Source organism: Dermacentor albipictus, chromosome 3, assembly GCF_038994185.2.
Source record: "Dermacentor albipictus isolate Rhodes 1998 colony chromosome 3, USDA_Dalb.pri_finalv2, whole genome shotgun sequence".
NCBI lineage: Eukaryota > Metazoa > Arthropoda > Arachnida > Ixodida > Ixodidae > Dermacentor > Dermacentor albipictus.
Genome location: NC_091823.1, coordinates 160,086,978 through 160,111,260, shown reverse-complemented (window position 1 = coordinate 160,111,260; position 24,283 = coordinate 160,086,978). Strand labels below are relative to the sequence as shown.

General features: G+C 48.4%; 2 protein-coding genes and 1 pseudogene across 2 annotated transcripts; 1 reads left to right on the top strand and 2 right to left on the bottom strand.

The window, feature by feature from the left end:
• Positions 1 to 436: 436 nt before the first annotated feature.
• LOC139057770 (uncharacterized) lies at positions 437 to 9,077 on the bottom strand. The gene is made up of 2 exons (XM_070536529.1): positions 8,978 to 9,077; positions 437 to 1,140 (listed from the first exon to the last, which is right to left on the bottom strand). Exons 1-2 carry the CDS (start codon positions 9,075 to 9,077, stop codon positions 437 to 439), a joined length of 804 nt encoding a protein of 267 aa, XP_070392630.1.
• Positions 9,078 to 12,005: 2,928 nt separating this feature from the next.
• Positions 12,006 to 12,185, top strand: LOC139058314 (U2 spliceosomal RNA; annotated as a pseudogene).
• A 714-nt stretch (positions 12,186 to 12,899) lies between these two features.
• On the bottom strand, positions 12,900 to 16,913 carry LOC139057017 (organic anion transporter 3-like). The gene is made up of 2 exons (XM_070534824.1): positions 16,383 to 16,913; positions 12,900 to 14,914 (listed from the first exon to the last, which is right to left on the bottom strand). Exons 1-2 carry the CDS (start codon positions 16,806 to 16,808, stop codon positions 13,511 to 13,513), a joined length of 1,830 nt encoding a protein of 609 aa, XP_070390925.1. The 5' UTR covers positions 16,809 to 16,913; the 3' UTR covers positions 12,900 to 13,510.
• Positions 16,914 to 24,283: the final 7,370 nt, after the last annotated feature.

Below are 24,283 nucleotides of genomic sequence, written 5' to 3'. Positions count from 1 at the left end.
TAGAATCCTATAGCGTACGGGCATGGTGTGATCAGCGTGCTGATGCTAGTTGGAGCGACAGCCGACAGAACGCCAGGGATAGAGAGGCGCGTCTTGCTCTCAATCAGGCGGAGGTGGCGCATCTTGACGTCTAGGTCGAAATGGGCCAGGAAGTCGGAGCCGAGGATTGGCTGATTGATGTCGGCTACGATGAAGACCCGACGGAACGCGCACCGCAAGCCAAGGCCGGGAGTGAGGGACCGCACATTATACGTGGTGATAAACGTAGAGTTCGCCGCAGAGAGCGTAAGTCCAGGCGAATTAGAAGAGCGGTCACCCTTTGAGGACGGCAGTACGCTCACCTTGGCACGCGTACATATGAGGAAGCACAGGCTGGAACAGCGATCCATGATTAAAGAAAGACGGCAGGGTTGTAAGCCAGTGTCACATGCTGCCGTCAGTGATCTCGCGGCGCGTTTCCCGACCAGTTGTATAGGGACTTGCACTGGCGGGCACTATTCTGGGAAGTGCGATGATACCAACAAATAGGCGAGCTTCGAGGACTGCGCGAGCGGGGACCACTAGGGGTAGACGAACGTCGGCTAGGACGTGAGGAGGAGTCCCGCTGATCATGAGAGGACGTCCGTAGGGCGTTGATGGAAACGGCGAGCTGGTCGATCCGGGACTCTAAGCGGGACACGGCTGAGGACTCTGGTGCTGAAGGGAGGGTGGCGACAGAAGGAGACGTCGCGTCGTGGACTAGATCAGCGAGCTGAGCGAATCGGTCGAGGGTCAAGTCCCCTGCAGCGGCCAAGACAAGGCGGGTAGACTGCGGCAAGCGCTGCAGGAAGAGCTCAATCAACAGCGCACCGTCCGAGTCGACGTTGTTTGCGCCCAGGAACTGCCGCATACTATAGAGCAGGTGGGAGGGGTGGCGATCTCCAAGCTCTTCGGAGTTCAGCAGGAGCTGGAGGCTCGCGCTCTTAGACGCCGTGGTACCGTCTAAAATACTCTGCTTATGTTGCAGGTACGTGGCATCACCCAAAGGTGCAGCGAGGACGTCTGCCACCTCTTGAGCCACCTCAGGAGACAAGTTGCAAAGTAAGTGGCGGAAGCGAGAAGTATCCGAGGTGATGTGGTGCAGATCCAAGATGGCTTCGACTTGGGCGAACCAGACCCGCGGGTTGTTGTGTCAGAACGTGGGCAGCCGGAGCTGGACAGTGACGATGTCTCGTGGGCGCGAGGTAGCGTCAGGCGCAAGGCTGGCTGAGCGTGATAGGTTGCTGGGGTCGGTCATCTTTTGGGCCGGAGTTACCACTGTCGGGAACCGTGGGGTCGCAGCGGAGCGCCATAACAAGAGGACCAGCGTAGCAGGTTTCTATTACCTAAATGCCCGTGCCATGCTTGCGCATAGAGCACGTGCCGCCCATCTTTATTCACTCGTCTTTCGCAGCCGGCACCAAGGCGCCGGCTGAGAGCACCGAACTTAGCGTCCCCGCGAGGAGGCGTCAGTGGGCGCTACACCTTTAGGTCCAAGTTGTCCAATAGCCTGGCCTACTAGGAATGCGTTCGTGATCGTGATGTCATCGTGGTGGTTTCACCCATAGTCATTCCGGCTTTTTCCTCCGACTCTCGTGATACCGCAGTAGTGATGCCATATTCATCATGGATTCGTCGTCATATGGTCGTCGTGGTACCGTCGCATTGACACTACCCGTGCAGTAGTAGTAACTGAACCCGTAGTAGTAATAGTAGTAGTAGAACCTTAAAAGACAGTGGCACATAGCCTTTGTAGGAGGTTGCCTAAGCTCGAAAAGAGATATAAAAATGTGGAATAAGAAGGTGTTGACAATAGGTTGGTTAGAAACGAGATGTTAAGCAGGAATCGATGAAAATGAAGCAATAAATCGTAAATTAAAATCCTAAATGAATGTTGGTAAACAAGGTCTGAATTTCGCGATTAAATTATATTGAAAGTAAGTAAGTGCTGAATGTCAGCAGCGCCAACCTTCCAGTCGCTGTGGTAAATACTCGAGGCAGCCAAGGATGTCATATTAGTAAGTCATAATGTCATATTAATATAACGTCATAACGTCATATTAGTAAGTCATTAGTGGGCTCGGCAGCAGCACATCGGACACAATGGTCAACCCATTCTGCTTTGTCGTGCAGGTTCTAGCTTCCTTGCTACAAATGCAAGCACCGTGTACTTGCGCAGAAGAAGGAATTGCCATGCAGCGCCTGGTCATCGACGTATCTGGACGAGACATTGATTGCCCCGTAGACGACATCTTCCAGCCACTCATTGTGGCTACTACGCCTGCGCCGGCATCGGTGACGTCGCATCATAGGCTTCCACCAGCGGATATAAGAAGCAGCAGCCTGGCGTTCGGAATCAGTGGGCTCGGCAGCAGCACATCGGACACAATGGTCAACCCATTCTGCTTTGTCGTGCAGGTTAGTGCATACTTACATGCCAAATGTTATCGCAGTGATGACCGTTTCCTACTGCTGCTGCCTTGCCCACTTAGTATAAGAAATTTACTTTCGGATGTGTGTTCATTTAGGAAGAGCCTTTTGAGCTGTGGCGACATTGAGTAAAATCCAGGTCCTACTGATAAGGAAATGTTGGAGATGATTCTTTCGGGCCAGAGTGATATGACAGCTTCCATCAACAACATTTTGACAAATCAAGGAAAGATTGAAGCAGATATCGCAGGGCTGAACGAAAAGATGAAGTTGTTAGAGGTTCAGATGGCGTCCTTGAATGAACTAAAAGAGCGAATTTGCGAGTTAAAATCAACAACGACTGAGTTGGAAGATAAAGTGACATACCTGCAAGACAAGGTTGATGAACTAGAAAACAGGAGCCGGAGGAATAACTTGATTATTTTCAGAATAAAAGAAGAGAGCGACGAAACTGCTGAATCACTTATCACGAAGGTGAACGAGACGGTGTTCAAAGAAAAACTGGATGTTACTGTTAAAGGCATAGAGAGATGCCACAGGCTTGGGAAAAAAGAACAAAAATGGTCGCCCAGTAATCATTAAATTTTTAGAGTACCGCGAAAAGGGTTCCGTCCTAAAAGCTTGCTATAAGCTCAAGGGAACAGAATTTTCGATCACGGAAGAGTTTTCTTTCGCCGTTCGAAATATTAGAAAGAAGTTATGGCAAAGCTCAACGGAGAGAGATCGAACGGAGCTAAGGTGAAGCTTTTTTTTTAACAAGTTGTGTGTAGATGGTATGATGTTTGCTTGGGACTCGGCGAACAATGCTCGCTACAAAATTTCTGAAAGAAAGAAATGACCACAAAAGAAAAACAAGAGGACATTAACAATAATTAGTATTAATTGTCGTAGCGTTGTGAACAAGGTCTCCCATCTGGAAGGTATGCTGTTAACGCATAATCCGGACATAGCTGTGCTAACAGAAACATGGTTAGATGAAGAAATATTTGATTCTGAGTTTGTGCCAAGAAACTATAAAGTCTTTCGGAAAGACCGCGACAGAAGAGGTGGCGGAGTGGCTATACTGTTCAAAAGCACATTTCAGGTTTTAAAACTGCCTGATGTTGCCACAGTTGAAGCTGTCTTTTGTAAAGTATATGCTAACAATTTCCGATATATCCTTGGTGCTATTTATAGGCCTCCCGGTTCCTCTGTCGCTGTCTTAGATGAAGTTAAGAAATATCTTTATTGCTACACGAAACCAGACGATAAGTTAATTTTAGCTGGAGATTTTAACTTACCAAACATAAACTGGGCTACTTTTTATGTTGAATCTCCGCACGCTGTAGGAGATGCTCTGCTTGATATCATGTTTCATTTCGATCTCTTATAAATTGTGAAGAACCCTACTAGAATCCAAATAGATTCTTCATCAATATTGGATTTATTCTTGGTACGAGGCAATATCAAAGAAAACCTTTCATGTAATGTAGTGGCCGGTATTTCTGATCATGAAGCAGTAATCTTGGTAATAGAAGACATATTATTGGACCGAAGGGGTGATATTCGACACTTTCCGAATTTTGCCTGTGCTGACAATGAATCGATTATCGATATGTTAGATCTTCATTATTATAGTTTTTCGCACAGCACTTGTAGCGTGGATGACCTGTAGCTTGTTTTCAAAAACATTGTTCGTGACTGCATTCAGCGTTTTGTACCAGTGATATGCAAGAAGTCAGACAATCACAATCCTTGGATTACGCGAGAAACTTTGCAATTGCAGCGCAAGCTAAAGCGATTAAAGAAAAGAATAAAAAAATCAAGCTCAGCCTTTTTAGAGGCAAAAATTCATGAAGTTTCAGAGAAATTAAAACAATGCATTCTGAAAGATAAAGAAAAATACTACAATAAAAAACTTCCGGATTTTATAAAAACTGCACCTGAAAAGTTTTGGCGGTCAATTGCACCAGTTTCTCGTTCTACCGATGCATTTATTATAAATGGACAACATGTAAGTGACAATGTCCAGGTATCATCAGCATTTAATAACACCTTTAAGAAAGTTTTCACGAAAGATGACGGGCGTCTCCCACCCTTTAGCATGTCCCTTCCTTCCATGCCTGATATTATAATTTCTGAAGAGGGTGTTTTTAATCTATTATTAAAACTGGATATTAAGAAATCACCTGGACCAGATGATATTCCGAATGCCTTCCTTAAACAGTATGCAGAGTGGTGTTCAAAGTATTTGTGCGTCCTATTCACTCGATCATTGAAAGAAGGTGTTCTACCGTGTGATTGGAAAACTGCTAGAATTAAGCCTTTGCATAAAAGTGGAGAGAAGACGTGTATTGAAAATTATCGCCCTATTTCATTAACTTCGACAACGTGCAAATTATTGGAACACATCATTCATAAGCATCTAACTAATTTCCTCGACGAGCATAATGTACAGGCAGATGTTCAACACGGGTTCAGACGAGGGTATTCCACATGCACTCAACTGGTCGAAACAATCCATGATTTTGCGACAGCAATCAACGAAGGAAAACAAACTGATGTTATCTTTATGGACTTTCGAAAAGCTTTCGATAAGGTTTCGCACAAGAAACTGCTTCATAAACTCAGTTTTATTATAAATAATAAACAGATATTAACATGGATACAATCGTACCTATCTGATCGCCGTCAGTTTGTCGAACTGCATAAAACTTGCTCCAATTACGTTCCTGTCGATTCTGGTGTTCCCCAAAGATCCGTCCTCGGCCCCCTACTGTTTTTAATATTTATTAATGATATTGCTACGGGGTCGTATTCCCACTGACGAAGAGCCGCGCAGGAAGAAGACGAAGACGACGATCGGAAGCTAGCGCGGGCTGTTGCCTCTTGGTCAACTGCGGCGTATTGCCTTGTAAATATACTTGTAAATAGCTTTTCGCCGGTGTCTTCCTACGTAACATATTTGGTGGAGGTGGACGTTCCCTGTACCTCGTCACGGAGCTTCGCAGTGGACGGTCCGTCGAGCCTACCTTCATGGCTCCCGGCGACGCCAACCCGACTCCACCGGCTCCGACACCTGCTGCCACTTCGACGACCTACATCACCCTCTCCGCTCCCCGTGATCCTGGCGTATTCTCGGCAAAAGATGGGGAAGACGTCGAGGACTGGATCAGCCTTTACGAACACGTCAGCCGCAATAACCGGTGGGACCCAACTATCATGCTCGCCAACGTCGTCTTTTACCTCGGTGACACACCTCGAGTTTGGTATCGGACGCACGAAGATGAGCTGACCAGTTGGGATTCGCTTAAGCAAAAGCTTCGAGACTTGTTCGGCAACCCCTACGGTCACTAACTTGCCGCGCAGAAGGCGCTTTCCGGTCGTGTGCAGACGTCAACGGAGCCCTACGTCACGTACATTCAGGACGTCTTGGCTCTATGCCGCAAAGTTGACGTACACATGACTGAGTCCGACAAGGTCTCCCACATCCTCAAAGGCATTGCCGATGACGCCTTCAACTTGCTCGTGTTTAACAACGTCGCGACGGTGGATGCAGTTATAAAAGAGTGCCGCCGCCTGGAATTCGCTAAAAGCCGACGTATCGACCAACAGTTTGCCCGTCTGCCCAACACCCCAGCGACATCTTCCTGTGCAGACGCTCCTCGTCCCAACAACACTAGCGATGTTACCAGGATTGTCCGGCGTGAGATCGAGGCCGCCTATCCGGCTGCGTTCGACTCCAGCCCCTCCAATGCACCTGCAGTCACTGTTTCCCTGATCCAGGCAGTTGTCCGCCAGGAGTTCGCCAACATGGGTATTCACACCATCTGCTCGGCCCATCGCCCTGATCCCCACCCGGCATCTTCGATTCCACCCCGTCCCGCAACTTCTTACCCTCCACGTTTCCGCCACCCCTCTGAATGGCGCACTGCAGACGACAAGCCAATTTGTTTTCACTGCCATCGAATTGGGCACATTTCTCGGCACTGCCGCAGTCGCTGGAGTTCCCTGAACCAGTCTACATACACTGCCCACTCTCGCCCCCCAGGTGGCCTTTCTCGTCCCTATGCTGCCCGCTCCGATAATGCCGCCACCGATTCTCCTGCGCCAAACCGCCCCTATTCTCGTTCGCCTTCGCCCCAACGACGACAATCTCGCTCTCCCCAGCCCCGTCGTTCCTATTCGCCGACTCCCTTCGGACGCCGCTCCCAGCCGGAAAACTAGACGATGCAGCGCCTCGAGGTGACGCTGCATTGCTCCCTACGCCGCCAAATCCTCTCCTGACGTTGCCCACCCATCTGAACCTTCTTGACGTGCAAGTCGACGGTGTTCCTGTATCAGCTCTCATAGACACTGGGGCGCATTTGTCGGTAATGAGCGCGGATCTTCGTAACCGGCTGAGGAAAATAATCACGCCCGCCACGACGCCTGTTGTCCGTGTCGCCGATGGCGGAACAGCCCCCGTAATTGGTATGTGTGCCGCCCGCGTCTCCTTCGCCGATCGCTCCACTACCGTGCTATTCACAGTCATCGCTCACTGTCCCCACGACATCATCCTCGGCCTCGACTTCCTCTCCGCCCATTCTGCTCTCATCGATTGCTCCGCCAGTACTCTCCGCCTCGACCTGCCTGTTCTGGATCCCGCTGAAGAACACCTTCCTCGCCTCAGTTCCGTCGACTTCGTTCGCTTGCCACCTTCGGCACTGACTTACGTTGATTTCGTGTCATCCCCGCCAGTGCCCGACGGTCACTACATCGCGGCTCCTATGCAAGCCGTCCTCCTTACACACGGGATCACACTACCTCATACTATTTTATCTATTACGGCGAATTGCGTCTGCCTGCCAGTGGTCAATTTTGCCTTGACGACACAAGTGCTGCCACGCGGGATGTCTCTGGCCCAACTTTGCTCCTTCGAGGATCACTCTGTAGCATCGATTTCAATAGACGACAGCTCAACCGATCCTCCTCTACTATCGCAGTCGGCGACTTGTACCATCGCCAACTTACAGAAAATGATTGCACCCGACATGCCGTCCGAGCACGCTCGTGCGCTCTACCGCGTTCTCATTTCCTACCAAGAAATGTTTGACTTTAACGATCGTCCTTTGGCCCAAACAACAGCTGTTAAACATCGTATTAATACCGGAGATGCCCCTCCTATTCATCGCCGCCCGTATCGAGTATCACCGGCTGAGCGTCAAGTGATTCACACCGAAGTTCGCAAAATGCTTGCCAAGAACATTATTGAACCGTCATGTAGTCCATGGGCGTCACCGGTTGTGCTGGTAAAAAAGAAGGATGGCTCATGGCGCTTTTGCGTGGATTATCGGCACCTTAACAGGGTTACCAAAAAGGACGTGTATCCCCTACCTCGGATTGATGACGCCCTTGACTGCCTCCACGGTGCTCGCTATTTCTCCTCTATTGACCTTCGCTCCGGCTATTGGCAGATTGCCGTGGACGATCTCGACCGCGAGAAGACTGCCTTTGTAACACCCGACGGTCTTTATCAATTCAAGGTGATGCCGTTCGGCCTATGTAACGCTCCTGCCACTTTTGAACGCATGATGGACTCCCTTCTTCACGGTTTCAAATGGCCCACGTGCCTGTGCTACTTAGACGACGTTATAGTATTCTCCCCAACATTCGCTACGCACCTCGAGCGCCTCTCAGCAGTCCTGGACGTTTTTCGGCGAGCCGGTCTGCAACTCAACGCATCGAAGTGCCAATTCGGCCGTCGCCAGATTACCGTCCTTGGACATCTCGTTGACGCGAACGGAGTGCAACCGGACCCAGGCAAGATCCATGCTGTTACGCACTTCCCTGTTCCGAAGTGTGTCAAGGATGTGCGCAGCTTCATCGGCCTTTGCTCGTACTTCCGCCGCTTCGTGAAAAATTTCGCGGCCATAGCACGACCACTAACCGAGCTTTTGAAAAAAGACGCCCCTTTCCAGTGGGGCGATAACGAGGCCTCTGCATTCTCGCTTCTCATCGATCTTCTCACAACGCCCCCCGTTCTGGCCCACTTCGATCCTTCTGCGCCTACCGAAGTCCGTACTGATGCCAGCGGTCACGGAATTGGCGCAGTACTGGCACAACGCCAGCGTGGCCGCGACCGTGTTATCGCTTACGCCAGCAGGCTCCTCTCGCCCGCGGAGCGCAACTATTCCATCACTGAGCGTGAGTGTCTGGCCCTAGTTTGGGCGGTTGCGAAGTTCCGCCCATACTTATATGGCCGACCCTTTTCCGTTATCACAGATCATCACGCGCTGTGTTGGTTATGCTCATTGAAAGAGCCTTCAGGAAGACTTGGTCGCTGGGCCTTACGCCTCCAATAATATTCGTTCTCTGTCACCTACAAATCTGGCCGACTACACAAGGACGCTGACTGCCTGTCTCGCTACCCGGTAGACGAGCCTGACGACGCCGACAGTAGTACCGCCGACGGCATTTTCTCTGTGTCTGCCTTCGCTAACATCGCCGATGAGCAGTACCGAGACCTATCGCTGCGAGTACTCATCGAGCGTCTGCGCTCTGCACCTACCGACGCATCCGTTCGCCGATATGTCCTCCAGGGCGGCATTCTGTACCGACGGAGCTTCGTCCCTGACGGCCCTGATCTTCTTCTTGTCGTGCCAGAACATCTACGACAGACTGTGCTCTTTCAGATGCATGACGCACCCACTGCAGGACATCTTGGCGTAACCCGCACATACGACCGCGTCCGCCGCCGCTTCTATTGGCCTGGTCTTGCTCGCTCCGTCCGACGCTATGTTGCTGCCTGTGATCCCTGCCAGCGTCGGAAAACGCCTCAGGTGCTACCTTCCGGTCATCTCCAGCCGATCGCCGTCCCTGTGGAACCGTTTTTTCGTGTTGGACTAGACCTCCTCGGTCCCTTTCCCACGTCATCCTCTGAGAACAAATGGGTAGCCGTCGCAACTGATTACGCCACCCGATACGCTATCATGCGGGCTCTACCTACCAGTTGCGCCACTGACGTCGCGGACTTTCTCTTGCGTGACATTATCTTAGTGCATGGCGCCCCGCGACAGCTGCTTACTGACCGCGGTCGTAACTTCCTCTCGAAAGTTATCGCCGACATTGTGCGTTCCTGCTCTATTCACCACAAGCTGACTACCTCATACCATCCTCAAACGAATGGCCTGACAGAGCGCTTAAATCGTACCCTTACCGACATGCTGTCCAAGTACGTTTCGAAGGACCACCACGACTGGGACGTTGCCCTTCCTTACATCACCTTTGCTTAGAATTCTTCCCGGCACGACACCGCCGGATTTTCTCCATTTTATCTACTCTACGGTCGCGAACCGACCTTGCCCCTTGACACGGTACTTCCTCCTGCTGCGACCTCAACAACCGAGTATGCGCGCGACGCCATCGCCCTCGCCGATCATGCACGCCAGCTTGCCCGTGCTCGACTGACGGCCTCGCAAACCACGCAGCAGCGTCAGTACAACGCCCGCCACCGTGACGTACAGTTTTCGCCTGGTGCACTCGTGCTCCTGTGGTCGCCCTGTCGTCACGTTGGACTTTCCGAAAAGCTCCTTTCGCGATACACAGGGCCCTACCGCGTGCTTCGCCAGGTGACGCCTGTGACTTATGAAATTGCTCCTGTGAGGTCAACCTCGTCATCTACTCTGGCGTCCAGTGATGTCGTGCACGTCAGTAGGCTCAAGAGCTACTACACTGCTTCAGAGTCCAGCCTTTAGTCGCTCCGGGACGGCGCTTTTGCCGCCGGGGGTAATGCTACGGGGTCGTATTCCCACTGACGAAGAGCCGCGCAGGAAGAAGACGAAGACGACGATCGGAAGCTAGCGCGGGCCTCTTGGTCAACTGCGGCCTATTGCCTTGTAAATATACTTGTAAATAGCTTTCCGTCGGTGTCTTCCTACGTAACAATATTGTTAAAAACCTGTCAGTACGTGTTAAGTTATATGCCGACGACTGCGTGCTGTATGAGAAAATAAGTTCGACTGATGATCAAATTAGGCTGAATAATGATTTTGCAAAAATAGTTTCTTGGTGTGAGAAGTGGTAAATGTCAATTAACTTTGAAAAAACCGTATTTATGAGAATAACACTTAAAAAGCTCCCTCTTCTATATTACTACACTGCTAATAATAATTTTCTTCACGAAGTCACAGAATATAAGTATCTAGGTCTATGGATCTCTGATAACCTTTCTTGGACCAGGCATGTCGACTATGTTTCAGCAAACGCTCTCCGAAAGCTTTTTTTCTTACGACGCTCGCTCAAGCTAGCAACCCCTTGTAAACGCCTCCTTGCCTACACACTATTATTAGACCAATCTTAGAATATGCAGTAATTATCTGGGACCCTTTTACAAAGGTAAACATAAATAAACTTGAAAGAATCCAAAAGAAAGCAGTGAGGTTTATATATAACACTTACGGGCGAGCATCAGTCAGTGACCTCCTCAAGAAAAGCGGTTTACCCTCTATTCTTAACAGAAATCGCATATGTCGCTTAAAGTTTTTCTATCAATTAATTAATAATAATCTCAAAGTTGACACCTCCAATATCCTTACCTATTCCTCGGGGTACGAAACTGGAAATCGCCATTCTCTTTGTATAACACCATTAAATCCGCGAGTTAATTGTTTTAAATATTCCTTTTTTCCAAGGACCATCACTGATTGGAATAACCTCACGGATGATGTTGTCAGACAGACATCATTACATTCATTTCAGGAGCATTTGAATTGATTGCTGTTAATTGACCTTGTCGCTGTATTCTCTTGTTGAATCTCTATGTGTAATTTTGTTTTCTTTGTGTCTGTAATTCTGTATCTCACACAATGTTTCCCACCTGCTATGATCTTGTGTACAAGATCGCAGTATTCATAAATAAAATATCCAATGGAGAAGTAGAAGTGGTGTTCTTGAAGCCTTCTTGTCTTTTTTGGTAAGTAAGGAATCATCCACAAGACAATAAACAAATTGTCTGTGTCTTACCTGCCCTACAGGAAGCAGCTAATCGGCAAAGTTGTAAGACATGCCATGTGTAAATAAATATACTTAGATGATGCGACACAGCGTAGCTTGCAGATAACTTGTAAGACCTCCTGTCTCACAGTTCGCTTTTACAGCGACACAATAGGTTCCTACAGTCTGGAAAATGTGTTATGAGAAGGGACAGAAAATTCTCGCAGCCCTACTCTTCTCCGAAACCTAGCCATCACGATCAAAGCTGATGAAATATTGAGTAGCCGAACCATGTAGCGACACCTTCGTCAATGTATCTCTTGTTTCGTTTAAATAATCGTGACCCATTCCACTCTGTAAAGGCGGATGACCGGCAAAGCTCTTTAGCATATGAGACAGAGGTGACGCAAAATCTCGAGCATAGGTACGGACTCATTTACCATGATTTTTATATGAATTCACGTGGGCGACGGGACCGCCACCCCGAGAAGCCGGAGGAAACCAGACACGCCTGACGTTTCGAAGGGAGCGCCACCACGGGAGAGCGGAAGGAAAGGAGATACGCAAGCGCTTGGAACGCCGACAAAGAGGGTGCGAATGTAGACATGGCCGACGCTAGTCGGAGGGTAGTATCTGTTCTTATCAGCTTAATATCCGATACGGATTATATTTGGCCCCAGAATATTAAACTTATTTTTGCAGGTTGGCGGAGTGCTTGAAACCTGTTTCACCTCCGCCGCGGGTCAACCCGGTATTGCACTATCTTCGGGATCGGCCCAGCGTTTTTGGTCCACGGACATTGATCTGATGGAAACTATCCTTCTACAGCTTCGCTGTAATAATTTTTTGTACCCAGACACATAAACGAATCGTGTATAATGGCTCGGGATTTGACAGCTCGTGAAACCTGCGAGTCACCAGATTGAAGTATAGAGCGAGGTACTCAAAGACGGAATCGGCGACGACAGCTACATATTTTGGTAGTGGGTGAAATTTGCGAAGCGCGATAACTGCTGAAACTCTGCAATGAAAAAAATAAGGTAAATTATCCGGTTTTACGTGTCAAAACAACTTTCTGATTATGAGGCACACCGTAGTGGAGGACGCCGGAAAATTCGACCACCTGGGGTTTTTTAACGTGCACCTAAATATCAGTACACGGGTGTTTTCGCATTTCGCACCCATCGAAATGTGACCACCGTGGCTGGGATTCGATCGCGCGACCTTGTGCTCAGAAGCCCAACACCATAGCCACTGAGCAATCACGGCGGGTGCTCTGCAAAGACGACTACAAAGTCTAGAAGGAGTAGTGGAAATGACAATGAGGAGACCGTACGAATACCATGCACACTTCGTTTTGTGAGACGTCAGCTATAGCCAACTCACAGTCCGCACATGCACCCTATCACAACAACGGCGTCGCTTTCATGCAGGCATTTTTTCCTTATTTTGCCACAATAACGTACAATGCACTCGTAAATAACTTTCCGGTATTATGCGTGGAAAGACAGAAATGCTGTATTACTCTTTAGTCTTGGTACGTGTGAGACCACTGGACAAAAACATGCAATTTCACATTTCACACGGTGTTATAAAAAGGAATTCGTTTTGGAGTCAAGGTATACCTTCCAAATACTGCCTACATCCAAGGGCTAAGATCTTATTTCACAAGACCGTGTGACCAAACAAATCATTTCAAATGTAGGACCTAAAGAAACAAGCCAGCAGCCCGCACTGCGTGATAATTGAAATCTGTACATAGGCAATGTATGTAGTCCGTGGACAACTACAGTCTAGTTAACACCGTCATTGTTCCGATAATTGTTTTTCAGTCCTCAAAATTGCATATCTACAAATACATTTGCGCATCAGCGTAACACGCGCGAAGTTCTAGCGCGTACTAATTAAAGACCCTGCACAGACAACTTACGGCTCATGAATATAGTGCTGCGTTCACTCTCACGTAATTGTAATCCTAAATTTAGAGCGCCCACTCTATCATTGGTCGCAATATCTAGTGGCATTGCACTTATTCTGCTTTCAATACAAGTCTGTCCATTGGCTTCCCTACTTCATGATCATCCGACGTGAATTTAAAATGTACCCGTCGTTAAGCCGGCGACTTGTTCGGCGTCTTCATTTGTCCCTTGCGCCGTCTCCTCCTCTTCTCGTCCTCGAAAGGAAGCGCCAGTGACTGTTTTAGGGCCTCTTCGCGCTCCTGGGCACTCGCGGGTGCCGCCTCACGCTTCGCCTTCCGCGTCTCGACGAGGGCCTCCGGAAGCCACTGCACCGCGAAGACGCTCAGGGCGGTCAAGATGGCCGCGGTGCCGTGGAACAAGGAGCCTATTTTTCGGCCGCTCAACGCGTGTGCGAGGATGCCCAGGAGCGAACCGGCGTAACCGAAGAACATCGAGGCGCTCACACCGGCACAGCGGATGCTCGTGGGGAACACTTCGGCCGAGTAGCACAGGGTGACGCTCATGGAGCCCGCCAACGCGACTTTCAGAGCAGCGTCCACCACAGGAATGACCATCTGGAGACCGCTGACGGACATCAGCATCGTCTGGACGGCGGAGAGGGCGCACACGATGACCAGCAGTACGATCAGCGTGTCCCGAAGTCCACGCTTTACTACGGCCCAGCAGACGGTCACGTAGGACGCCGCCAGCAGTACCGTTTGTACCGCCAACCAGTAGTAGCCGGGGGAGTGCCCCTTCACCACCAGGGGGAAGTAGATGGCATTGAGCGTCAGCCTGGCTAGGAAAACCGACGCCACCTGGCGACGCATCTTCACGGACTGCACGTGACCGTAAGAGGCGTCCGTTGAAGAATGCTGACTCTGATCTATATTTATTAGTTGGACGAGAATTGCCCGAAAGGTGGCCGCTGCCTTGGCGGTGTCCAATCCGTTGAGGATGGCTGCCTCAACGACGCCCTCCTGAGCACGCTGCACGTCCCAGGTGGCCAGGAGCCAGGTGGGTGACTCTCGTAGTAGGCAGCACCAGGCCACCAAGATGGCCGTGGGCACGATGATGACTCCGTGTAGCAACACCCAGCGTGGTTTTAGCAGGCTGAGAGCATCGACGAACGGAGGTACTACGGTGATCCCCACGGCCGTGACCAGGATGGTGAACAGAAGCCGCCACTGCTTGCCGGTCACCTCGTAGAGCAGGATGAAAATGAGCATGAAGACGGTGTTGGCGGTTGTCAGGACCACGGTCCTTGTGGAGACGTAGAAGGTGGACGTGCCGGAGACGCTGTTGCCAACAGTTCCAGTTAGCAGGACGATCACGGAGGCCAAGGTGACAGGCCTCCGACCCACTCGGTGGGACGCGAACCCGAGCACTGGCGTCACTAGGGCGGAAATCACGACGAAGATCCCAGTGCCCAGGTTGAGCAGGTACTGGCGGTCGCAGATGAGTCCGAAGCGGCTGACAATGCTGTCAGCTCGGTTTGCGATGTCGTAGTCCCAACTTTGACAAGCCGCCGTCGACCTGTTGGCCGCATGAGTGTCCTAGAAGACAGGTGACAGCATAGTTTTTTCGTGAAGCTTTACTGAAGATATTATCCGAGCTATTTATTACACCTACATATGCATGAGATATACATATGCGAATTTATATAAATATGCAAGGTACAAAGTAGGTCGGTGACTGCTTGGTTAACGCGACGTGCAAGTTCTTTAGACATTGTGTTGCTCACATCCCGCATAGATTTCTTGCGCTCCTTTCTTTTCTCACACAAGAATTTCGCAGCAGCTTTGCTGGCGCACTGTGCTGCTTAACACCTGAAGTACTCTGAACGAACCACCTGGCCATACTTGTGCAAAGTGTTGCAGATCAGCACCGATTCTTTCTCTCTAAACTGCTGTTGCTGCGTCTTCGATGATACCATAGTATCTTGAAATAATAAATAAGACAAATATATGCCACAATTCCTCAAAACATATAACAACATCTACGCAACAATAAAAACAAACTTACATTTATCTGTGGCTACAACGCTGCTAAAAATTGGTAAGGAGCTACACAATTTTCACGACCACGGCACTATAAATCGCGTACAACAAACTCCCACCATGTAAAATGAAAAGCAATCTACGTCACCTTTGCATATGTTAATCTCTTTCCCAATGTATGAAACTGTTTTCCAGGCATCGTAGTTGACGAGGTTGGACACGTACACAGCGCAAAAAAGGGGTTAAAATTAGAGAAGTGCCCAAGACGGAATTCGATTTCGAGCTAAAGCTTATTTTGCAGTGGCGCAGTAGTAGTACTTGACAAACGCATTATTGACATGTCAAAAGCCCTGTCAAAACAGCTTCTGGAGTTCGCGTGCTCATCAAGATCCACTAAACATTTTACACATCATGTACTTCCCACCGAAACGCATTCCCGTCCCATACTATTAATAATGTTTCCAAAGCACTTATCAAGCTCGTTTACGCGACTGTCATATGCAGGGACATTAAGCGCTGCGAATGATAGCACTGAGTCGCGTAGGAACCTCTGCTTCAAATTTTGGAATAAGTGTGAGCAATTTTAAACTCTCATGCAACAATAATTCGTGCTTTTGAGCGTGGAATTCTTTTTCCCCGTTTCGCTTGGGCATGTTTAATAGAACCAAAAATACTGTTATAAATTGTATGGAAGGAGCTCAGTTGAAAAAAAAAACAACTTTCCCTATTCAATGGCGTGTCGCAGGTAGCTCAATTTGTCTACATCGAGTGGCTTACAGGATCGAGCAGACAGACATCCATGGAAAAGTGAAATACTTGCAGAACAAATTGAAAGCTTAGTGAATTAATTTTTCAGTTATTCTTATTGGGACACGTGCTGCCATATGTGCCCGCATATGGGGTTTCACTTTAGCGCTTATGCAATTGCAGTTAATATGCTTCAGAGCTGCTACGCGACTTTGCTCATTTTAACGACAGGTCAATCATAGCAACTGTTCAAATCAACAGCAGGTCGTAATCTCACCGCAACGACCGGGTCGTACACGGTGCACTTGCTGAACGAGCCGTCAGCCTCAACGGGGATGGACATGTTCTTCCACGCGTCGGCAGACAGTTCGCGCAGGTTTTTCGGCGGCCGACACCAGTGGTCCACGGGCCGACTGGTGAGGCGGTCCGACAGCGCCTGAAAGAGCGCCACGATCACCGACAGGACGCTGCACAGCAGGACTCGGCGTTGGTACGGTCCGTGACCCAGCACGATGTAGATGCTCTCCTGGATGGCAGCGCGGTTGTCATGGACGACGAAGCCAGGCATGAGTTTCCTTGAGGTCGATGTGGACGACGGGGTCGCCGGAGACGCCGCGCTTCCAGAAGACGTCAAACCAGAACGGGCCGCCGACGTCACTGGCGACGCAGCTCTACTGCTAGCGGTGCCTGAGCTGACCGACATTTGATTTTCTCGTGTTTCAGGAGACGACACCTTCTGCAAGGCGTTGAATACCGTTCGAGAATTGCGTGTTCCTCGAGAGGCGAGAACGCGTGCACACGATCGCAATAATCGTTCTTCTTCTTTCCACATTCCGCGAGGTACGTGCCGCATGGAGCACGGTTAGATGAGAACTTGACTGCTCTCGTAATTTTCACTTCATAGCAAGATGAACAAAACTACATGCCTGGTTGGTTTACCAGTACCTGTAAAGAAAAAAATTGCACTGACTGAATACCTTACAAAAATTCACGAAGAGCTAGAAAAATTGTGCAGAAACTATTGACGATGACTTTCAATGTAAATGAATAGCGAAAACGAGCGACAGAACTAACGTTTTCCTTGCCCAGTCCGACCACTGACAATCGACCAACCACGAAATCATGCGAAAGAGGAAAAGAAAGCTATTCGCATGAAACATAGCCGGGAAGTATTACGCTACCGTGGTAGACAACGGACAAGAAAACGACGTCAAGTGCGAAGACAAACAGGAGCAGCATACAGGTTGGCTCTTAAGCGTCCGTTCCTGCATTGAGCGTCGGCGTCCCTCGGCGTAACCGAGCGAACTAGCACAGCGAACTATGAAACAGCAAACGAGGAGCGCAGTGCGGGATAGAACGGTGATAGCGAAGAGAGCGCGAGGAGGAAAGCGGAGCAGGAGGGTGCAGCGGAACCATGAGGCGGGAAGCGGAGGAAGAAGGTATGACGAAAGCGTGAGAAGAAAAGCGTAGTGCCGGTCGAGACGGGCTCTGCGGCGACGATCCCTGCGAGATGGCGCCATAGTACAACGCGTCGTCTGTTCACCGATGACACCATCGATCAGGCGTTTGGCGAGCGCGTCCAACGACAGTATGTATGGAAACAAAGCGCTGCATGAGCGGAGGTCTCTCTGCGGCGGCGAGTGTTAAGCGTGCCTACGCGCAACCCCGGCGCTGCCCATCGCGATCTCCGGATTAGCTGAGGCAGTCGCGCCACACTTCGTTCGCTGCTCACAGCGTTCTCTTCCTAACATAAACCGTGTGCTTATATAATGATAACACACAATATTGCCACGCATGCCTTTTCACACATAAAGCTGCGCTCAAATTTCGCGTTATGGAGTATTGTAAACGTCCGTGCACCTTTTACACTTTTAGCGATATACAAATTTTAGTAGTAACTGCAATCTCCTAATATAATCCGTATCTTGGCCAATCCGCCGCTGTGGGTATGCGCCATCATTGAAGGAAAAATCAAACGGACCGAAATACTGAATAGCTATAATAAAAAGGAGAGCATCGGCGGAGCTATATTTAACAGGCAAAAAAGAGAAACCGCAAGAGCGAGCTTTACCAAAGCTTAAAGATCAGCGCACTACTGTTCCAAGGTTGGTCAGGGGCACTATAACGTAAAGCTATTCCAAACTTTTCTATTCCAATTATGCAAGACTCCATCCGCGATTGGTAAAAAACCTTTTTGGGCCACCCCTACTTGCCTGTCTGTGACGCGACGTCACGAAAACTGCGATACCTCCCCATCTCATATGACGTGAACACACTGATTATGCATGATTCGAAAGAACAAAAGAAAAATAGTTCTTAAAGATTCGACGCCATTTCGCCATTAGTCCGCGGCTATTGGTCAAACGTTTTCGGGCTACGCCCACTTCACCTGCCTGTCACGCGGCGTCAGAAAACCGCGAGAACTTACCACGTCAAAGTGACGTGTACGCGTTAAAAATGCATTAATATGCCGAACAAAGCTGACTTTTCTTCTGAATAGCCGCAGGCTGCCCCGTTCCGAAAGGAATAAAAGATGGCTGCCGCCGATCGCTCACGCGCTGGCTACTTGCATCTGCCGGGGAGCATGTGTTTATTTGAATACAACAAAGCTTTTTGTGCAGCCTTTTAACGTTTTCGAGCACTTTCAGCACCTTTTCGACCTCGTTCTACGAACTCTTCTTTGCTGAGGATTCGTCTTAGCGGCATTCTTAATCTTCCGCTGCATACCGTCGTGATTTTCGACCAGCCACCACATGCTGTGGAAGGCAAAGCGGACCAATCACAGACGCCGGCAACACCCTCTTCATCCGGTTATCGATTTTCAGTGCACTGGCTCTGCCCCATCAACTTCCTCTCCACTTGAGCGTGCTCCTCGCTTCTTGTCAGCGAATCGGATAAGACAAGCCGCTCAGTGTAGGCAATGTTATTCGTTATTAAAGCAAAAAGTGACCTCCTATAAAGGAGGAGAGCGTTTGATTGGTCTGTTCAGACAACCCTGAGGGTCACCGCCTGATGTTTGCGTCGGCTGTTACACAAATTTGACGTCAGGAGATTGGAATAAAAATTATTGGAATAGTTTTACGTTATAGGGCCCCGGGTTGTCAGAGAACGCGGCGTTATAAAGAAAAATGTGGCCTTCGAAGCTATTCGTGTATGGCCTGCTGGAACAGCACAGAAACCAATGAGCAGAAAAGCTAGTCAATATGTTTTTTTTAACATGTCGTAGCATTCATAGATACCCAAGTAACGGCATAGTTACTTCACCCGAAATTGTCGGCGAAAGGTGACAGCGGTAAAGTGAGTGAGTGGCAGTGGGTGATAAACGGTCAGAGTATCGGTGACGTAAAGATATGTAACACTAGTTGGACTGCAAAACTGTAGGAAGAAAGTAAAAATGATGTGCTTGGTGACATCAGCCACTACTTCGTTTCAAAGGAGGTACTTCTAGTATAAATCAGCCAACCAGCCACGCACATGTCAGGGTTCCCATGGGTGTGTCGTAACGCTTCGCGCTTGCATTTTGTAGGCGTTACTAAGTGAGCAAACAAGGAAGAATATGATGATTATGGCGTACTCTCACGAGACGTTGACCTAATCGCCTGAGCTAAATTCTTTCTGACCCGTTATCTACTTTAACTCATATATTCTTATCCCTCATCTGAGTCCAATGTTGGGGATTGTGTACTTGGGGGTCACTGTTTGCCTTTCGTGCCCCGTGGTATCGCTGTAAAGCAAAACGTTTACGCGCACCATTGGCCGGGGCAATGGTGCAAGCAACACCAGTCGCCAGGCGCAAGGCGCCGACTTGCAAAGCCTTTCGTACACAATGACAGATCCTTAAAAACTATCCTCACCTAATCCAGACAGAGAACGAGGTCATAGGTAGAAAAATTCAGGCCAGTTTACGAGGAAGAAAAAGATAAGTGATTGCGGATCCAGCAATGGACCTCAAAGTGTCTTGATCACTCGAAGCGACAGCACCTTTGGGAAGTTGTATTAAGAATTCGTTTTCAAGAACAAATGCGAGTCTAAACGGCTTCACGTTGTTTACTATAGCTGCGCACAGCCTTATTATCAACGCATACGAGGTAATATTGAGCGTTCGGCGCCGTGACGTCATGACCATTGCCGGCTGCATCGTGGGCTAACGTGCCGCGGCGTCTGTATCCGCTTGGTAGGCGTTATAATTTAATTGCTGGCTTTCGATAAATCTTAGGTGATTTCGCGTAACTGGGCACATAGAGCAAAATTAGTCTTGAAGAAAGACTTAGGAATGTGTATGAAAACAAACGGGCGGCTAAAGTGCACAAGTATTCGTACCTGAAAAGCGTAAACATGGAGTAAAGGGACATGTCAAGAAGTTTGTCAACCATGTGCAGGGTAATTGAAAGTGTAAAGAGATAACCAGGAGTCGTCAAAAATAAAGTGAGAGAAACAAAGACAGTGAATTGGATGGAAAGAATAGAAACGAAATACACCATGGAGCTTTTACAAGTAAGGAAGACAGAAATTACATGGGAAAATTTGTAGGATAACACAGAGGACAGTGCCTTCCTATTTGAGGCTCGAGCTGGTTGCCTAAGAACAAAAACATACAGAAAGAAATGTTCGCACCAAGATGAAGCGTATGTCTGCTCAACACATCCTAATGGAATGCGAAAGTTTTCAACCTGCGAGACCCGCAGATAACGTACACTGTTTAGAAGCGCTTGAAGATGAAGCAAGTTAAACGAGATAAGCAAGTAACTTTTATAGTATTTGTGGATAAAAAGCAGGGAACAGATTGAAAGGACCGGATCCGTTAAAGATACCGGGCGCTTTACAAGGTAGATATAAAAATTTTAAGGAAGAGAAGAAAGATTAAGGAGATGTATACAAAACATTAGAATGAAAAATGCGCGTAGTATACCTGATTACCTGAAACAGGCTAGGTGACTTTGCCTCTGCCCCGTTTCAAAGAGGATGCCAATAAAAAAATCCGCAGTTCCACCCGGTAGGCGGAGCCCCGATTGCGATACCAAATTATTAGGTAGCTGTATGAAGTAAAGATAGTAGTTTTATCGGCCGTATAAACTTGTAAACATTCGCTTACTTGCTAAATTAACAATGATAGAATATTTAAGCGTGACTCAAAGAGGACGTAGAAAGAAACAGAGACGCAGAGACAGCGCTGTCTCAGTGTGTCTGCTTCTTTCTATGTCCTTCATTAGTGGGGATTACACATTCTATCATGGATTCAAACCAAGTAGCCCACCAAAGTCTTTTGACTAAATAAACCAATAAGGTGTCACGCGCGCAAAGGGAAACATGCATGAACACATCCCGCTCGATGAGCGCGAAAACTCATGAAAATTCTGGAGAGAGGAATCGCGGGAGCAGCAAGAGTATTTAGGCATGTCTCGCTTCTACACGAACGAAACGCCGAATGCACAGTGCATACGAAGCTACCGGCACTACGCGCACTCTGCAAAAATCGCAGATTGCTTTGAAGATGAGGCCCGCACGGGTGTGCACTTTGGCCACTTTGCAGATTGCTTGCTTTCAAGACACACGAGCGCCGCAACGCGGCCTTACGGCGTCCGCCAAAGGCGTCTACTACGGCGTCCGCGTTTCGAGGGGCCAACGCCGTAGCAGACGCCGCGGTTGTCTCCACTCTGGGTGTGTTCCGATCCCGGCCAGCATCGGAGGCAGTCTACGTAGACAGCTTAGGAGACAGCCAAGACAGCTTCGAGACCATGTAATGGAACGCATTCCTAGCCGTCTGGAAGACGTACGGAAGACACCACGGTGACAAGAAAAAGTGGATAAAAGCAAACGTTATTTCTGTATTTCAAGTCTTTGCGCCTGCAAACCCATGAAAAACACAATGTAGCCTACATTAAGGGCGTACGATAGCGTGTCTATGTTTTCTTGTGCGCAGATGACCTTCCTGTCGGCTTTCCAAGCGTCCTGCTCAGCCGTCATCTTGTGTGGACACGAACCAGTGGGTATTGGAACTACTCAAATAGTGTGCATTATGCAAATTAGCCTGGGTGTTTCTGCACGAGATTGGCTTCATCTGTGCATATGATGTTGCTGGAAAAGTCTGGTAACTCATCCGCTTTTGTGAGGATGCAATTCGAGAAATCTAGGCGATTCTACAGGTCTCTATCTTCCAAGCATTGGGGCTGCTTAAGGTGGGACGGGTGAAAGGCCCTCATTAAGAATCCTCCAAGCTGATGACATCGAATTTGGTGCCTGGGCGGCCACGCCCAGCACGCTAGCATGAGAGTTTCGGGCCATAAATGCTAGAGCATCCGTGCGTAGGCTAGGACTCAAAGATGAAGTCCTCCGCCACTGTTTCTTGAAGCTGCCGGTTCGTCTCAGGTTTCCATAATTTCTGATCATAGTCGAAGCCTTTGGTATACTGCAACACTTCCATGACTGATATACACTTGCGACCTTGCTCTTGTTGCCATTTGCAGATCCCAAGGCAAGGATCTTGTTTACCTTCTGCACATTAGAGAAACACATGGCGACTGGGACGAAACAAAACACACCCTTAAACCTCTGCACTGCCGTTGTCTTTTGTCTTGATAGGTTCTGTGGTAAAAGAAAAAAAAAGACATCCGTGCACTTTACCTATGCTAAGACAACAGCTATCACAGCCTATTTCCAACCAACACTAAGCACGACGTGTTACTTCGGCTGGGGTGGGCCAGATAAAGGAGCAGCTCAATCACGATGTTTTTCTTTATTTCCTTTATTTCCTTCTGGACAACTCAGAGACAGCCTGTTCGAAGGCGTTGCTTTATGATCTGGGTCGTAGCGCATTCACGTGGTATTCCCCATATTTCGCAGGGTTTATTTTTCAGTCGGGAGAAATTTGTACGCAATTAATACTTCGCTTAAAATACCGCATTTAGATGTCCCTTGGCTGTGCCTTCAGATGCCTCATTGACACTTGGGTAATCAGGATAGTACGTCCATAATTAATTACAATTACCTAATCAAATCTCAGTAACGAAAAAATTACTGGCAGCTACTCCACTGTACTGTAAACAATATGCACTGCGTTTTCTTCGAGTAAGGCATGGATTTTTTTTAAAATCTTGGTGCATGATAGGTAATCGGGACACTCTGCATATATTTGTGACCTCTGCATGCGCGCGACGATGTTTTCATCCCAAATAAATGTTGTAAATTATTAGAATTTTTTTTTCATGAGTCGTTAGCATTGCTTACTGGAAAGAGAAAGAATACTGAGACACACAACATTCGCGTGCATTTCACACACCATTGATCCATTGATGAAAGACTGCTGAAGGGCTTACTGAAGTCTACAGGTTTTTTCATGGTCAAAAAAGCACGCAAACAATTTGAAGCGTGGGGAAGATACAGCAACATATTCATTCTCTACGCATAGGCTATCGATGCCTCTAGAAATAATTTTTAACTGGTCACCTCCATCTCTTTCAAAAGTACAATAAACTTTGTCCTGTGTGTATATCTAAATATATTGTGTGTATTTACAGTGGAAATACACAATTGTATCAATGTCGAAGTAAGAAAATACGGATGAGGCAGCCGCTGCTAGTGCTTCTAATGCGCGTGTACTCCTATTGTCATGATTTCCAGAAATAAAGCGAAAGTAGGAATTAAAAGCCGTGCACGTCCGCGCCGACAATGATGCAGAAAGCTATAGCTCCAGTAAAATTTCAAGTGAAAAGGTCAAGGAAAGTCAGAAGAAACCTCAAATGATGTGGGTGACAAAGCTCTGGTAATGGCACTTGAGGTGTGTAGAAGGGGGGGGGGGAGGGGGAGGTGGGTCTTCGGCATCGCCCGGGGGCACTCGCCCTCCCTCCTGGAAAACTCCGGAGGTTGCTCTTTATTTCTAGTTGGAAACGCTACCATGGAGGGCAGATGTGGAACACCGTTTTTTGCCTCATGGCTTCACGCAACTCGTGAACTAGCGTAACACGTGCATCTTAACACGGGAAAGAAATGTGCAAAACAATGTCATTGTTGAAACCTGAGAGTGTTGTAATTTTATACTATCACTGCTCTTCACGGCCAGCGTAGTAGTCGCGCCCGTGCGATGTCATTGCAGGACATACACGGCGTGTTAAAACATCGCAGGGTGGCAGAAATATTGGCGCGGTTACGTATGTCGCGTCCGCACCTGCGGATATTTAGAAC

What these genes read in the sequence shown, in the direction of transcription:
- LOC139057017 (XM_070534824.1), bottom strand. Translation starts at nt 16,808, where the DNA reads ATGTCGGTCAGCTCAGGCACCGCTAGCAGTAGAGCTGCGTCGCCAGTG. An exon ending in TGTACGACCCGGTCGTTGCG is followed by an intron (nt 14,915 to 16,382) that starts GTGAGATTACGA and finishes CCTGTCTTCTAG; the next exon opens with GACACTCATGCGGCCAACAG.
- LOC139057770 (XM_070536529.1), bottom strand. Translation starts at nt 9,077, where the DNA reads ATGTTCTGGCACGACAAGAAGAAGATCAGGGCCGTCAGGGACGAAGCT. An exon ending in ATCGGCGAACGGATGCGTCG is followed by an intron (nt 1,141 to 8,977) that starts GTAGGTGCAGAG and finishes GGTTCGCCCAAG; the next exon opens with TCGAAGCCATCTTGGATCTG.